The 17,783-nt window shown below is 44.5% G+C and overlaps 1 protein-coding gene across 6 annotated transcripts in view; it reads right to left on the bottom strand.

The window, feature by feature from the left end:
* Positions 1–1,563: 1,563 nt before the first annotated feature.
* SUN3 (Sad1 and UNC84 domain containing 3) overlaps positions 1,564–17,783 on the bottom strand; it is a 42,201-nt gene continuing 25,981 nt past the window's right edge. For all 6 annotated transcript variants that reach the window (XM_053260254.1, XM_053260255.1, XM_053260252.1 and 3 more), the window contains 6 exons: positions 17,546–17,717; positions 16,534–16,618; positions 14,340–14,455; positions 12,707–12,874; positions 2,092–2,184; positions 1,564–1,789 (listed from right to left, as the gene is read on the bottom strand). In XM_053260254.1, coding sequence (XP_053116229.1) covers positions 1,676–1,789; positions 2,092–2,184; positions 12,707–12,874; positions 14,340–14,455; positions 16,534–16,618; positions 17,546–17,717 — 748 coding nt within the window. In that variant the 3' untranslated portion in view covers positions 1,564–1,675. The remainder of the gene's footprint in view (positions 1,790–2,091; positions 2,185–12,706; positions 12,875–14,339; positions 14,456–16,533; positions 16,619–17,545; positions 17,718–17,783) is intronic.

Genomic DNA, 17,783 nt, shown 5'->3' with positions numbered 1-17,783 from the left:
ACACTCCCTCTGTCAATTCCCAATTGGAGATCATCCATCAGGCCAACCAAGGCAGTCTCCACCCCATAGCCCACCCGAAAGCCAGTTTGAAATGGGTTTAGATAATCAGTTTTCTCCAAGACTGCCTGGAGCTGGGAGGCCACCACCTTCTCAATCACTTTGCCCAGCCATGGAAGGTTGGAGTCAGGCCTGTAATTATTTAACTCTGAGGGATTCAAGGCAGGTTTCTTCAGAAGCAGTTTAATGATTGCCTCCTTAAGACAAGGAGGCATCCTGCCCTCCCTCAGAGAAGAATTTAAAATCTCTACCAGGCCCTCTACCACAGCCTCCCTGCCAGATAGTATAAGCTATGTCGGGCAAGGATCAAGAGGGCAAGTGGTAAGCTGCACCATTCCAACTTGTCCACATCCTCAGGAGTCAAGAACTGAAACTGATCCAGGGTCATCACATAAGAGGAGCTGCTGGACACCTCAGCATCAGACTCTGTAACAATTGTGGAGTTTGAATCCAAGTCAGCCCGAATATGAGAGATTTTGTCCACAAAGAACTCATTTAAAACGTCACAGCGGCTAATTGTTGGTTCTAAGTACTGATTCAAGGGGGAAGGGGCACACATTAGCCCCTTCACGACCCTGAACTACTCTGCCAGACATGAACTTGCGGACGTGATATGGAAGGAAAAGAAGAGCTTCTTTGCCACACATATCGCCTGAGCATAGATCTTCAAATGCTCGCTATGTAATAATGTCAGATTCGAGTCTTCTTCCACTTGCGCTATAGTCGTCTACCTCGCCGCTTCAGCCCCCGTAGTTCTTCCACATACCAAGGGGCCAATTGCAAAGTGGGTCGGAGAGGACGCTTAGGAGCAATCATGTTCACTGCCCTGGTGAGCTGATTATTCCAGTCTCCACCAGAGTGTCAACAGGGTCACCAGCAGGGCCAACACTAAATTCCTCCAAGGCTTCTCGTAATCCTATTGGATCCAGTAACCTTCTCGGGCGGATCATCCTAATGGGCCCTCTGCCCCTGCGGAGGTGGGGTGAGTCCAACCTTAACCAGATGGTGGTCCATTCATGACAATGGGGAATCACAGGCGTCTCCACCCACAGAACACCACCCTGTTCAGAGTGAAAGACCAGATCAAGTGTATGAGCAGCAATATGTGTTAGGTCCTGAGACCACCTGGGATAGGTCCATAGTCATCATGGTCACTATGAACTCCTGAGCTGCCCCCAACAAATTGGTCTCAAAGTGAACATTGAGGTCCTCCAGCTATTTTGTTTATTACAATTTAGATGTGCTTCAATGATTTTAATCCATGTCTATTATAGCTTTGTATTTAACAACTAAAGATGATATGATGACACTGCTAATAAATTAAAGGTTCAGGCAGCAGGTTTTACCTCAAATTTTAAGTGGTGCAATGTAGTACCATTTCTTATACAGTACATTTTCCATCCTCCATTGATCAGCAGTGTATAGTTCAAGATTTTGTGTATAGCAGAATCTTATTTCCTATCCCACAGCAATGAAAGTCAAGAATAAAAACAAGTTTCCACAAGCTTTTTGTTATTACTGTACATGCTTCCTTTTAATTGAAGGACAACAAATTCACATCAGTTTGTCATACTTTGTGACCCTGCTCTTGTGAAAACAGGCTTCATCCATACAGCATCTAGTAGGAAATATCTCCATGTACCCTGAAGCGATAAATGCAGGTGTAGTTTGGGTGGCCCCAGTTCTTTAGCACTTTGAGTTTTATGTAGCCCATAAATTCAGAAAATTCACTCTGAAAGAAAAAGGGAGAAAACATTTAATTTTTTAATTAAAGCAGTGTATAACGTAGTCTTGTCGTTGCTCAAGTAGTGCAATTAAACTGAGTTACTCATCAATTTAGTTTTCCCTGACATAGGAACATCTCATATCCACTCTTCTAAAAATAGATTTCAGCATTCTTGTGATGTTTGCCTTGAGAAATCATATGGATTATAAAGGCATTCTGACTAAATGGATTAACAAACTTTACTTATTCTGCTTGGTCAACAATAGCAATTGACATTTTGTAGCAACTCTCCATCATGCTCAACATACCTTCAGTTGGAAAGTTTGAATGAAATCTCCTTCAATGTCATAAACAAACTGGCCTAAGAAAGTTCCCTGCTTCTCATTTTCTTCTTTTAGTCCCTTGGGGGGAAAAAGGTATATCATTGGCAATCAAGCAATGGGTTAGATAAGAAAGCATAGTATGGTGTTGCAGCACAATGTTGCCAGTAATAAAAACAATGGCTACAAAATTAAGTTGGCACCATCATTCCCAAAGAGCCAGGATTTGACCAGTCAGTGAAGCACCACCAGAGAGTTGGCTAAATGTGTTTCCAATGGGATTGTATTCCAAAACATGAGCACCACCACAAAGTGCAGCTCTGGAACACTCATAGTCTTTGCCTCAACGACTATGAAGAACAGTGCTTACCCTACAGATTTCAGGAAGTAGGGAGGACCACATGGAGGGAGGCACTCTCAAAGGTACACGGGTCCCAGACTGTCTTGGGCTGTGGTTCCCAACTTGGGTTCTTCCAAATGTTGCAAAACTACAAAATGTTGCAAAACCATCCCCAGCTGCTATTTATTGTGCCTGGGGATGCCGGGAATTGTCGTTCAGCAACATCTGGAGGAACCCAGGTTAGGAACCACTGGTCTAGGGCTTTGTAGGTAATCACCAGCATTGTTAATTGGGTCCAGAAACATAGAGGGAGCCAGTGCAGCTGAGTCAAAATAGGAGAAATACCTTTCCTGCACTGGCTGCTTCTAAACCATCTTTCAAAGGCACTTGTAGAATGTGTGATGGTACACAATATGCAAAGTTTATCAAGGCATGGATGACTGAGGTCAAATCCTTGTCAGAGAGTAGTGCAGCCAGCGTACCAGCCAAAGGTAGCAAAAAACACTCTTGGCCAATGCTATCACCAAATCTAGCATCTAACCAGCATTTAGAAGAATCCCCAGACCTCACACTTTGTCCTTTAAGGGGAAGATAAACCCTGCCCAGAACTGGTAAAACTGACACCGCTCCAAATTAGCCTGACTCACCCACATAACCTTGAAAGGATTGTGCCTTGGCTTGTTAAGCATAATCTAGCCCATAACTGCACTCAGACATTCATTCAGGGACTCAGCTGTTGCCCCTGGATTTGTTGAACATGGAAAAATTACATAGTAAGGACACTGCATTCCAAACTGCTGTATAATCTCTCTCAGCGTCTGAATACAGATGTTAAAGAGTACTGGGGATAAGATGGAACATTGCTGTACCGTCCAGGATAAAGCCAAGGGACAGGAGTTGCCTATTGCTCCCTGGATCTAACCTATTGGTTAGGTTAGAGAGAGGCCAAACAGTGCCCCTTACACCAGCCAGCGTGGTGTAGTGGTTAGAGTGCTGGACTAGGACTCGGGGAGACCCAAGTTCAAATCCCCATTCATTGTCCAGTTCCTCAGGATACAATTGGTATATATCTATCAAACAGAATAATGGAATGCTTCATGTACCTCATACAGGTTTGCATTAACTGTAAGGTCCAAGTCAGAGTGAATGCAAGCAACTTTGATACACAGGGTTTTGCAAATGCACAGCAGTCTTCAGAAAGAGCTTTCTTCTCTGATGTACGTGCCCAATCCTATGCATGTTTACTTGGACTTAAGTCCCACTTTATTCTATGAAACTTACTCCCAGGTAGGTCTGAATAAGATTGTAGCCTTAGAGGCTATTCACACGTACGTACAAAACTGGGCTAAGAGAGCCCTGCCCGGTTTTGTGCACATGTGAACCCTTGGGATCACACCTGATCCCAGCAGCACCATGGTGGCAAACCAACCTATGAAGCCTCCCCTCAAAACAGGGTTAGAGCAAGCACGGGGAGGTAAGCTCTAGCTCTTCAGGGCTTCCTCCTTGCAAACCTGACAGTCTTTTTATTTTTCACATCTGAATATTGCCTACCAAGAGATTTCAGCTTATACAAACATCCTCATTCACAGCTGAGCCTCTGTTTTCCTCTACAACAGGGGTTCTTAAGCTGGTGTTCGTGGGCTAAGTCCTGATGATAGTCTATGGAAAAATTTTGCTGCAGTGAACTTACTTCCTGTTGAGCCAGAATAAAATTCTTGAAAGTAATCTTTCTTGAGAGTACTCTTGAGAGTACTCTTGAGAGTACTTTCTCTCTCTAAAAATTTTACTGGAGCATTATGAAATGAGTGTGTGTGTTTGTGTGTCTATGAGTAATAATACTTAAGGATCTGAGGTGGTCCATAGATGCAAAAAAGTGAGGAAATTCTGTTCTCTGATGACAATGAACCCTACACTTGGATCAGTGGTGCTAAGTACTTGTATGTGAATGACAGAGTCACATTTCCTAATCAAACACCTGCCTATCCTTGCTATTTCAAACTAGCTGACTATCCCACAGTCATCTCTAATGATTCCAGTTCTAAATCCCTTCTCCTGATAGATTTAGGAGATTAGCATAAACTATTTGTGGATTAAGAGCAATGCTCAGGATCCCTGAAAATACAGCCTTATGCTAAACACTTCTTTTATATACAGTATGTAATTATGTGTGTGTGTAAATTACAGTATGTAATTATGTAAGTATGTTCCTAGGAGGATGAGTGAAGTACTCCGGGAGGTATATTCCCAGTAGGGTCACCCAAAGCACGAAGGTCATCCCAGCTGCCCAGCTAAAGCAAGCAGGCACCTATATTGGGCAGCAGCGATATAGGAAGGTGCATCTTCACAAGGCGGACCATCACTTCAGTGACAACGACAAAGACATCAGTTCATACTGTGCGGGAGAAGGCAATGGCAAACCACTCCTGTATTTTACCAAGAAAACCACATGGATGGACAAAATAGAATGATTGTCGATGTAGTGCCGGATGATGGGCCCCTCAGGTTGGATGGTACTCAAAATGCTACTGAGGAAGAGCTGAGGATCTTTCAGAGTACTGATGGTGTTTATGTCATGGTTAGACTAAAGCCTTTTGGATGTCTAACAGCTGATGTTGCCGTGTGGAAAAAGAAAATCCGAAGCTGCAAAGACAGAATTACAATGGGAACGTGGAACGCAAGAAGCATGAATATAGGAAAGCTTGACACAGTGAAAAGTGAAATGAATCGACTACAGATTAACATCTTGGACATCAGTGAATTAAAACAGACTGGAATGGGACACTTTCAGTCAAGAAATCATACCGTTTACTACTCAGGACATGAAAACCACAGAAGGAACCGCATTGCTTTCATAGGAAGGATATAGCAATGACAGTACTTGGGTAAAATGCGGTCAGTCACCGACTAACATCAATTAGATTTCGTGGACAGCCCTTTAACATGACAGTTCTTCAAGTCTATGCCCCAACAACTGATGCAGAAGAAGAGGAAGTTGATGAGTTTTATGCTCAAGTTCAGTCTGAAATTGACAGAACATGCAAGCAAGATGTGACGCTGGTGGTTGGAGACTGGAATGCCAAAGTTGGAAAAGGTAAGGAGGAAAACACAGTCAGCCTATATAGCCTGGGAAACAGAAATGAAGCAGGAAAACAACTTATTAGTTTCTGCCAAACCAATGATCTCTTCATTGCTAACACATTCTTCAAACAACCAAAGTGGCATCTATGCACATGGACATCACCAGATGGAGTACACAGAAATTAAATTGATTACATTATTGGTGCACTGAGGTGGAAGAGCTCAGTTATAACAACAAAGACATGGCTGGGGGGCCGACTGTGGAATTGATCACGAACTGCTCATGTACAAGTTCCAAGTCAAGCTAAAGCGGAAAAACAAAGCTATTCAGCTTCCATGATATAATCTTGAGAATGTTCCCACCATTTTCAAGGAGAACATCAGGAACCGCTTTGAAGTTCGGAACCTCATTGATGGGGAACCAGAGAAACTGTGAAATGAAATCAAAGAAGTTGTTAAGGACGAATGTGAAAAGGGACTGCCAAAGACCAAGAAAGCAAAATGAATGTCAGAACAGATGGTGAAAATTGATAGGAAGAGGAGAGAAGCCAGAGTCAAGAAAGATAAAGACCCCAGGAAGGAACTTAACAGGGAATTTCAGAAAGCTATTAGAAGAGACAAGGAGCAATACTACAATGGCATTTGTAAAGACCTTGAGGATGGAAATAGATATGGAAAAACAAGGCAAGTTTTCCAAAAGATCTCTGAACTCAGAGGGAGGTGTTATTAGGATCCCGCTGGTTGGTTGCGACAGAAGGCGCGCCACCACTCCTGGGTACCAGGGGGAGCGGGGAAAACATGTACGGGGTTTCCCTGGACCAGTCCAGTTGAAAAGCATCCCCCAGCGAGCGAGCATCGTGGCCCGCTCTCGAACAGTAACGGGAACATTTTGTATTCGTGGAGCAAGCAAAGAGATCTATGGAGGGCGACATCCACCGGTTGAAAAGCGGGGTTAGGACCTCTGAATGCAGCTCCCATTCGTGTTGGTGATCCTTCAAGAAGACTCCTGAGGTCGTCCGCCAACACGTTTTCCAGGCCCTTGATGTGTACCGCTACCGGGGCAACATTGTGTTGAATGCACCAGTGCCATAGTTGGATGCTGAGGGCACACAGGCTCCGAGACACAGTCCCGCCTTGACGGTTCATGTAAGCTTGTGCAGTCGTGTTGTTGAGTTGGATTTGGACAATCTGGTTCTGCAACATTGGAAGAAAAGCCCTCAGCACCAGAAAAACTGCTAGTAGTTCTAAGAAATTTATATGCAGAAGGTCTCGTTGAGGGGACCATCTGCCCTGGATCTTGTGGCCATTGCAATGGGCACCCCAACCTTGTAGAGACACATCTGTTGTCAACCAGATAGTGGGTGAGGGATTTTGAAAGGGGACCCCACTGAGTAGATTGTCTCTTCGAGTCCATGTCAGTGAACGAAGTACTTGTGGAGGCACCATCAAGTGTCTCTCCTGGCTGTCCCTGTATGGGCGAAAGACAGAGAGGAACCATAGTTGAAGCTTCCGCATTTTTAGGCGTGCATAGTGCATGACCGCATTGCATGACGCCATCAGTCCTAACAGGCGTTGGATGGTACGGGCTGGTTGGGTGGGTTGCTGTTGGAAAAGCTGCACCAAGTCCTGAATACACCTGAATCTGTCTTCTGGCAGGAAAGCTTTCTGTATTCTGGTATCCAGAATCGCCCCTATATAGGCGATCACTGGGACTGGTTGTAGATGTGACTTTTCCCAATTGATTTGAATACCTAGATCGTGGAGAAGATCTATCACATAACGGACTTGTAAAAGTAACTCTTCTTTGGTCTTTGCTGCCATAAGCCAGTCGTCCAGATATGGATAGATAGCGATCCCTTTGGTATGCAGGTGCGCAATCACGACAGCCATGCATTTCGTAAAAACTCTCGGTGCGGTGGACAGTCCGAAGGGCAATACATTGTATTGGTACACTGCCTGCCCGACGGTGAAACGTAGATACTTTCGATGACATGGCCGAATACTTATATGAAAATAAGCGTCCTTGAGGTCCAGCGTTGCAAGCCACTGTTCTCCTTGGAGGAGAGGTAGGATGTGCTGCAACGCCATCATACGGAATTTGCGGACGCGAATGAATTTGTTTAGGCGACGGAGATCCATGATGGGCCGGATACCCCCATCCCGTTTGGGAATTTGGAAGTAACAGGAGTAGAAACCGTCTTGCCTGTTTGCCCACGACACCGGGGCTATAGCCCCCTTGTGAAGAAGATCCCTCACCTCTTCCTGCAGGAGGTCCGACGGAGTGACCCTTATCCCCGTAAACCGAGGAATGGTCTTGAATTCGAGTGCATAGCCGGAGCTCACAATTTTCAGGACCCATCTGTCTGATGTTATATGGTGCCATGCGGGGGCATGGCTGGCCAGCCTGATGGATGGCTGGGACAGAATGGTCGATGGTGAGGAACCTACCCCCGCTGGCTGGGAAGGGGAGAGAAGAGGAGGTGTCAGTGGGCGATCCCAGATCTCAAAGACGCTTCTGGTTGTCTTGTGCCTTGGAATGCTGGGGATGTGTTGTCTTATGTCTTTGCTGGTAGGCCCGTTTTTGATACGGGGTATACGGTCTCCGAAAGTCCCAGCGTTCTTGGCCTCGATAGGGAGGCCGGTATTTTCCCTAATTGGGCCAGAATCTCGATGTCTGCCCGGAAGATGAAGGGGCAGTGGTGAAAGTCTTTGCCGTGAATTTGGATTTTTTCAATTGTTCCATAGTGGCATCGGTGGTGGTGCTAAAAAGGCCCGAGCCATCAAAAGGGAGGCCTTCGATTTTCTCTTTCATGTCCATTTGGAGATGAGTGGACCGCAACCAAGCGTATCTACGTAGAGTGATAGCTGCCATCATGGCCCTGGATTCACTCTCCGCTAGGTGTTTAGCGATGCTTAACTGGCGGCGAGTCAAATCCCCACTGTTCTCTAAGGTCTGGTGGAACTTTGCTCGAAACTCGTGAACAGGTAAGGTTTCTATGTCCTTTTCTAAGAGTTCCCAGAGGCCATGTGTGTATTTGGCCGTGCAGGCTGCATAGTTGGCCACCTTTATTGAGAGGCAAGAAGTCGAGTATACTTTTCTGCCTAGAAGGTCTAGTTTTCTGCCCTCTTTATCAGGAGGAACCGTATGACGTCTCCCTGTCTTGGAAGAAGCTGCGCAGTCAATAACTAGCGAATTGGGCGCTGGGTGTTTCAACAAATATTCATTGTCCTTATCCTGCACCCGGTAGAGGCTTTCAAGCTTTTTAGAAGTTGGTGTGGAGCACCTCCCAAGCACATTTAGCGGCTCTGGTTATTACTGGCAACATAGGAAGTGCCACAGGAGCAGTCGATTGAGATTGGAGCATAAAGTTATAAACTGGATCGTCTATTGTTGCTAGATGGGAACGAATGTCTAGCCCCAGGGCGTCAGCCATCACACGAATTTGTTTATGGTAAGCCTTCAGCTCATCGTTTGGGGACACATATGTGGGGGGAGCCACATCTACAGGTGGGTCCACAATATTACTGTCCTCATCAGAATCTGACTCAAAATCGGACGACCCATAGTGCTCAGAAGGGGAGCAAGGTGGTGGCTCATTCTCATTAGGTGGAGCAGTGGTCTGTGTCCCTTCAGTATTGACCGGCATTTGTTGGAGGGGATCCGTTTGAGTAGAGGCAGATCTGGTACTTACGGAAGGTGTCTGCGAAGCATGGTGAGACAGTTCTGGGCAGTACGTTTGAGTAGACGTAGTCGTAAGAGAACGTAGCAGCAGTCGTTGCGTCCTGTTATCATCAGAGGCATACGGTTCTCCAGGTGATGTTACACCCATGGGATCCTGGGGTTATACACAGGTGTGCCACGCTAGTGGGGAGCATACTTGGCTTGTAGATTGAGGTCTGGGAGACTGCGCTGCAGAGTCCAAAGGCACGGGTTGAGATGACCCTGCATCTGTTGACAAGAAGCCTTTGAAAGTCGAGGTGGTACGCCTACTCGATGTCGAGTCTAATAGTGAGAGCAGCGAGCGGGTTGCTGATGGAAGAGCATCCTCTGCATCGACGTCGATGACCTCGAAAGCAGGAGGTGGACAATGTGGTGTCACATGTGAAGTAAGGACCGGGGTGTTTAACATCGTGGTGAGGAGACCCATAGTCGGCGTTGATGGCGAAGCCGAGGCCAGCGGGGTTGGAGCCGGTGATAGAGCTCGAGCGCCCGGCATTTGTTTATAGTAAGCCTTCAGCTCATCGTTTGGGGACACATATGTGGGGGGAGCCACATCTACAGGTGGGTCCACAATATTACTGTGGAGGGCGACATCCACCGGTTGAAAAGCGGGGTTAGGCCCTCTGAATGCAGCTCCCATTCGTGTTGGCGATCCTTCAAGAAGACTCGACTGAGGTCGTCCGCCAACACGTTTTCCAGGCTCTTGATGTGTACCGCTACCGGGGCAACATTGTGTTGAATGCACCAGTGCCATAGTTGGATGCTGAGGGCACACAGGCTCCGAGACACAGTCCCGCCTTGACGGCTGATGTAAGCTTGTGCAGTCGTGTTGTCGAGTTGATTTGGACAATCTGGTTCTGCAACATTGGAAGAAAAGCCCTCAGCGCCAGAAAAACTGCTAGTAGTTCTAAGAAATTTATATGCAGAAGGGCTCGTTGAGGGGACCATCTGCGATGTTACTGGAGGTGCCGACCCAGATCTCGGGGGCAATTTTGAAGTTGATGCCGATGTCGAGGGACGAGGAGTGCCCGGAGTGGAAGGGCTTAAAACCTCGTCATAAATAGCTGCCCGGAGGCCTAGCGCTCGGTTTTTTCTCGTTTGTTTCGAGAAGGAAAGGCAGATCTTGCAAGAGGAGACATTGTGCTCCTCACCGAGGCATAATAAGCAAAGGTCATGAAGGTCCTTGGATGGGAGTTTCGCCCTGCAGCCTTCACACCATTTAAAGGATTTTTTCTCCTCCGCCATCTTCAATCTGTAGTCGAGTCTGTGCTTAGGTCGAAGTTTGGGGATCGTCGTAACCCAGTCCGCGTCAAGAGCCAAGAAATATTAAGCAGCCGGTCCGAGTCAAATCCAAACAAGGTCGCTTTCCAATCCATAGTCAAATCCAAGAGATCAGTCAATAAAGGATGAACTTTTTGAGAAGAAGAGAGGAACTTTCCGACAACTGAGGCGGCAGACCGAGGTCCAAACGCAAAGGCGGTCGGAAAAGAACTGAGGGACTTTGCGCCAAAGGCACGCCTTATATAGAACGCCCAGCATAGGGGCGTGGCTTCGGCGCTTCGACTAGCTCAGGCATGGCTACCGCGTGACTCCTGCGTAGGCGCAGAACCCATTCTTATGGGTATCGACGGATCTCGACCCAGATCAGATAGTAACTGATTCAGAGAAGATCAAACAGAGATGGAAGGAGTATACTGAAAATCTGTACAGCAGGGACGTCAACATCCAAGCTATTCTAGAAGATATTCCCTACTTGCAAGAACCTTTAGTATGGGAAGATAAAGTTAGATCAACACTCTAGTCATTACCAAGTCGGAAGGCCACAGGCATTGATGGAATAGCTACAGAAATATGGCAGGCAACAGAAGAAGAATCAGTCAAGGCTCTAACCAAACTATGCTAGCAAATTTGGAGAAAGACACAGTGGCCAACAGATTGGAAGAGGTCAGTCTACATACCCATACCAAAGAAAGGAGACTTAACAGATTGCACAAACCATCACACAATATCCTTAATTTCACATGCTAGCAAAATAATGCTCAGGATCATCCAACGCAGATTAGAGCCCTATGTGGAAAGGCAAAAGCCGGATGTTCAAACTGGTTTCAGAAAAGGCTGGGGAAAAAGAGACGCCATTGCTGATGCACGCTGGATAATTGAGAAAGCCAAAGAATGCCAGAAAGAAGTCAATATGTGTTTTATTGACTACAGAAAAGCCTTTGATTGCATCAACCATATCAAGTTGTGGAATATCCTTAGGAAAATGAGCATCCCAGAACATCTTATTGTTCTCATGAGAAACCTATACACAGGACAGGAAGCCACAGTCCAGACAGAACATGGTAAAACAGACTGGTGCCAGACTGGCAAAGGAGAAAGACAAGGCTGTATAGTTTCTCCTTCTTTATTCAATTTATATGCTGAACATATACTGAGAGAAGCTGGATTGGAAGAAGATGAGCAAGGTTTTAAAGTTGGAGGAAGAAACATCAATAACCTGCACTACGCTGATGACACCACTCTGACAGCAGAGAATGCGGATGATCTGCAAGCTCTAGTAATGAAAGTCAAGGGGCACAGTGAAAAAATGAGACTAAGACTAGATGTAAAGAAGACTAAAATAATGACAATGGGTACAGTAACCGGCCTCAGAGTTGACAATGAAGTCATTGAAGTGGTGGAAAGCTTCTGCCTTTTAGGATTGACCGTCAACAGTAAAGGATCCAGCAGTCAAGAAATATGCTGCAGACTAGCACTTGATGGGGTTGCAATGAAGGCCCTGGAAAGGATATTTAGATGCCATGATGTGTCTACACCTACAAAGATTAGAATCATTCAGACAATGGTTTTCCTGTGACACTCTATGGATGAGAAAGCTGGACTTTGAAGAAGCTAGACAGAAAAAACATTGACGCTTTTGAACTTTGGTGCTGGAGAAGACTTTTGAGGAGACCATGGACAGCCAGGAAAACAAACAAATGGATCATAGAACAAATCAATCCAGAATTTTCACTTGAGGCACAAATGACCAGGCTCACACTATCATACTTTGGACACATTATGTGAAGACCCAGCTCCCTTGATAAGTCCATAATGCTGAGAAAAGTTGAAGGAAAGAGAAGAAGAGGACGACCAGTAGCAAGGTGGATGGACTCGATTACAACAGCAATGAATGCACCACTGAGAGACCTTAAAGGCCAAGTTGATCATCCTGGAGATAATCTATCTATGTGGCCACTAAGAGTCGACACTGACTTGACAGCACTTAATCAATCAATCAATGTAATTACAACAAACTATTTGGAAACTGTTACAGACAATATTTTTATATTGTCAATGAAATCAAAGTCCAGTTTTAGTTATCTCCTTTCCTGTAAAGAAGCAAATTGTAGGTTACAATAATTTCACATAATTAAGAAATACCCTTTCCTTAAATCCCAAATGAAATGTAATATGATGCTCACATAAATGGCAAAATCTTTGAGTGCACTGGAGATCTCTCCTGTGGGGGAGATGGTCTTAGGTATATGATCTATTGTAACGGCTCTTGGAATGATTTCCTCGGCTAGCTTAACAACAGTTTCACCTTGATTTCCAGGGAAAGACCAGCAGTTTCCAGGGTAGTAATTGGGCTGCAACAGAGCATAAAACAAATCTGAATGGTTTAGGCATTCCATGGTCTAATGCAACCAAAGCACATGGGGTTTAAATTATTTAATTTTGGCTGCTACAGTTGAATTTGAAATGAACTACTGACATTCAGTCTGACTATATTACAAAACAGACACTTAAAAAAATTATAGGTACCATTCAGACTAAGCCAGTCATGACTAAGCACCAATGAAATCAATGATACAATTTTGCTCCTGAGCCAAATTCAAAGTGTTTGTTTTAACCTTTAGAGTCCAAGATGGCTTGGGACCAGGGTATCTGTCATCTGTATTTGCCCTGCTCTTGGTCTTGCCACTGTCATAGATCTGGTTGTGGGATGAAGGGAAGGGTCTTTTCAATAGTGGTGTCCCTGTCTTTGAAATGCTGTTCCAGTGGAGCTTTGCTAATCTCCCTCTCTGATGAGTTTTAAAAAGAGGTTGAAAACCCTCTTCTAATGAGAGGCATTTTTATAGTTTTAATTAGTTCTCCATTTTAATTTAGTTTTATCCTTTGTGATGTTCCTTTTAACTTTATTGCTGTTTTGTTTTATTGAATTGATTTTTATTGTTTGTATTGTAAGCTGCTTTGAGCAGCAGTGTACTGAAGGGCAAGGTAGAAATATTTTAAATAAAAGAAAATTTGTCATGACTAACTTAAATACAATTAATTTCAATGTGACATAGTCATGACAAATTTAGGATGGCATTGACTACCATGCAAATGTATTCTATTTTTAACACCAAAAGCCAGTCTTGAGTCCCGGGCAGGTTCATGACCCAACCAGGCAGGAGACAACTCTTTAAGCAATTATTCCCACATTCCTTTTACAGAAAAATTAGGACACACTCCCATCTACTAGTAAGGATTTCCAAAAGTGTCCTGAAGTACAAGCAGTGACAAAGTAGCCCAGTCATTTTAGGATAAATAGCATAAAATAAAATAAAAATAAAAATCCAAAGGTTTGAACATTTGTACAGATGGTCAGGACAGTGTTGTAAGTAACTTACTAGAATTCCTGAACATTCCAAGTTGAGCTTCTTGGGAAAATGGCAGCCAAATCTATCTATCTATCTATAACTCACAAATCCTTGCTCTCTTCTTACAGAGAATTTGATGCTCTACAGTTTTCATATTTAATATTTTCCCATCAGAGCAAAGGTTTGTGAGATATATGCGATAAACAATGCTTGGCTGTCATTTTTCTGAGATGGCAGCTGAAGATCAACTTGGAATGTTCAGGACTTCTACGGAACAGGACTTGTACAGTAGTCCTTCTTCATTTTGCTAAAAAAGAACCTAAAAGGACTGGACTAAAGGTTTGGAAAAATGAAAACTAAAAACAAATAAAAAGACAACACAGTGGGAAAACAATGGGAAAAGGAAACCTTTAAGAATTTAGAATTATTCTGAAGAAAATGTGAAGGCTTTTTTTAGGTTTATTTTTACCTGAAGAATTACATCTGGAGACTTTACAAAAGGGAGCAAGATGAATGACATCCAGAAATATTTTCCTCCGTCATGGTGGTAGCTCCTAGTGGTTCTAGACTGAACAATGCTGGCACCTAAAATTAATGTTATACAATGATACTTTTAATGAATTTTAGCACACAACAGTGTTATTTGTCACATAATATCCAGAGAATATTGTCTCAGATTATATGGCACTTAACTGCACAATGTTCAAAGTTCAATAATTCTGAAAGAATTGCTCCTTGGGCTATGAGAGGCTTACTTGTTTCTTGTTTATATAGACCAGTTGCAGTTGCTATCACCAAGGATGACTCTGATGCTTCACTCTGGGGGGAAAGGTCATCCAGCTGCAAGTTACATCTCTATGTAGGAGAGGAGAGCTGGTCTTGTGTTAGCAAGCATGAATTGCCCCTTTGCTAAGCAAGGTCCACCTGGGTTTGCATTTAGATGGATGACTGCATGTGAGCACTGTAAGATATTCCCTTAGGAGACAGAGTCATAGCCCAGTGGAAAAGCATCTGCATGCTTGTATGCAGAAGGTTTAGGTTCATTCCCTGGCATCTCCAGGTAGGGCTGAGAGAGACTCCTGCCTGAAACCTTGGAGAGTGGCTGCCAGTAGACAATATTGAGCTTAGATGGACCAATAGTCTGACTCAGTATAAGGCAGCTTCTTATGTTCCTATCTTACTTATTTATCATATTTTTATACTGCCTGATATGTACATCTCTAGGCGGTGTACAAAATTTAAAACAATATTTAAAAATCAGCATAGATTAAAATACATGAAACAATTAAACAGTAGCATAAAACAGAAATAAAAACAGTAGCATAAAACAATTATGAAAACAAATTATTAAAATTAAGTTTCGAACCAAACTACTGAAGGGCCACAGTCAAGAAAATCTGGGACCATTGCTTCCTGGGGTTACCAACACCTTCCTTTGGGAAAACAGGATGTAGTCAGTCTAAAATACATGGTTGCTCAGGCCTTAATACACATCAACTCTTGGTTCTGATTTTCTGTCTTGCTGCTAGCCAATTTCCAATTTTTTGATAAGGATGAGCAACAGCTAGCTGCCTTGCAGCTTCAGGTGCACCCAGGTAAAATTCAGTTATTGGATTAGGTCTATGCCAATCTGGCATCCAATTTTGGATCCTGTACTGTGACAGCCTAGGGTCCTAGCTGACATCTGTTCTGGAAAAGCAATAGGGGAAATTGTTCGCTTGGTCCTATTTGCTTTTTCAGTGGCCTTTAATGTGGTTAATCATATGAGACTGATGATATGACTGAAAAGATGTAGAAATATGGGGCTCAACTTCCCCAGGTCACTCAGGTTTGCAGTTTCAGAGTGTTCCTGAATCCATCACTGGGATGGCAGAGGCTAGGAATGCTTCCCATCAACTGTCTAACAGGAAAGCTGCAACCTTTTCTGCCAGCTTCAGACCAGCAGTAGTTTTTCATAATTCAGGGCTTGTCTACTAGAATGTGCAAACACAGAGCTGCCTTTGAAGACTGTTCAAAGACTGAAGCTAGTGCAGTATTGCACTGGTTTCTTGAAGCCTTCAAGGTATTTGTTCGGACTTAATAAAGCTCAAAACCTCACATACCTTAATAGCTAATAATGCTATATACTATGTTTAAATACAGGAAATATTATCCTGTATTTAGGACAATATCTGCGGGGATATTATCCTATCGGTATCCGTGGAGGTATCCATGGGGGTTCTGTTCCGGGGGAGGGGGGGACCATGGATGCTGAAACTGTGGATACCGAGGCATTGACTCTGTGGGATGAGGTGGGGAGGTTAGGTTGCTGGAAGCTGGAAAAGGGGCAAAAACAGAGCAAAAGTGGGGGGGGGGAACCATGGGGGAAAAAAAATCCCCTATGTGCTCCACGGGTGTCCAGCCGTCCAGGAATGAGCCCCCACTTCTGACAATATGGCAGCCAGAAATGACCTCCATGGTCACTTCTGGCCCTCTAGGAACCACAGATATGTGGGTTTTAACCCTTTTGTATTCACAGATAATGAAATGAGGTGTCAATTAGACACCTGCAAATACACTGAACCATGGATAATAGAGGTATGCCTGTAACAAGAATGTCTGCTTTCAAACAAAATAACAAAATACGGAGTGCAAGTTTGATTAATAACAAATACTACGAATACCTGCTGATTTGAGAGCATAATCAGGCATTTGAACATAGTCTTCATCCAGCTTTTGCATTAATCTTTTCAGCTCCTTTTCAACACTCTGTCAGTGGATGAGAACAATTTATAATTCAGATTTTATTACACCTACAGCTATGGGCAAAGCAGCTAAAAGGTGGGGGGGGAATCACCCCCATGCCTGCAAACAATCCAAATGATAAACTTGAATTGGGGTTGGAAGCAATATGCACTGCTTCTTTGCCAAGAATCTTGCACTGCAGTCATACATTTAGAATGTGGGTGGCCAACCTACACAAGTGGCACAGGTGGCAAGGATTTGTTGTGTGCCCTCCTGCTTGTACAGGAGCAGAAAAGCCCACAAGTCTGGTTATGGCATCAAATCAGGCCAGTACTCTTGCGTGCCTCTTCAGTGTTATACTTAGTAGGGATGTGCACGGACCGGTCTGGAGCCCATTTTAAAGGCCTCCGGACCGGTCCGGACCTGGGGCCGGTTCAACGCTGTGGTGTGTGTGTGTGGACCTTTAAGGGCGGGGGAGGGTGTACTTACCCCTCCCACTGCTTTCCCCCCTCCAGCGCTCCCATTTTTTAAAAGCATTTGGGGCAGCAGGGTACCTCCCTGCCATCCCTTCCCCCGTTTCTCGGCAAAAGGCTTCAAAAGCCTGACTACGCGTGTGCGTCACATCTGTTCGTACGTTGCACACGCATGCACGTGTGCAGTCAGGCTTTTGAAGCTTTTTGCTGAGGAACGGGGGAAGGGGCAACAGGGAGGTACCCTGCCCGCCCAAATGCGTTAAAAAACGGGAGCACTGAAGGGTGGAAAGCGGCGGGAGGGGTAAGTACACACTCCCCCCCCTTAAAGAGCCCCCCTCCCCAGTGCCGGACCGCGGAGGTGCAGTTCCGTGCACATCACTAATACTTAGGACTTGACTTTTGCCACACTCGCCATGTAATATGATCACCATGTAATTGATTTTATCTCTGTCTGTAAAACCCCATTACTTCCTCTTACCCATGTTGCAATGCCTTTGCTGGTATATCTTCCTAGTACTTCACTGACAGCAAGATGAGTGATGCCCTTTACACCTGATCTCAGACCATTAAGTTGTGATTGTAGCGTCTCTACCTGTTGCTTCAGAGGTGGGATTTCAAGTGCCTTTCTTTCTAAAATACGATTAGCCTTCCTAGGGGGGAAAATGAAGAAAAGTGAAAGAAAACACCGTCCAGTTGTTGTATGCCAAAATTGTGTT

This window comes from Hemicordylus capensis, chromosome 6, assembly GCF_027244095.1.
Source record: "Hemicordylus capensis ecotype Gifberg chromosome 6, rHemCap1.1.pri, whole genome shotgun sequence".
Classification (NCBI taxonomy): Eukaryota; Metazoa; Chordata; class Lepidosauria; order Squamata; family Cordylidae; genus Hemicordylus; species Hemicordylus capensis.
Note: the sequence above shows the minus strand (reverse complement) of the source record. Positions and strands in the feature narration are given on the sequence as shown.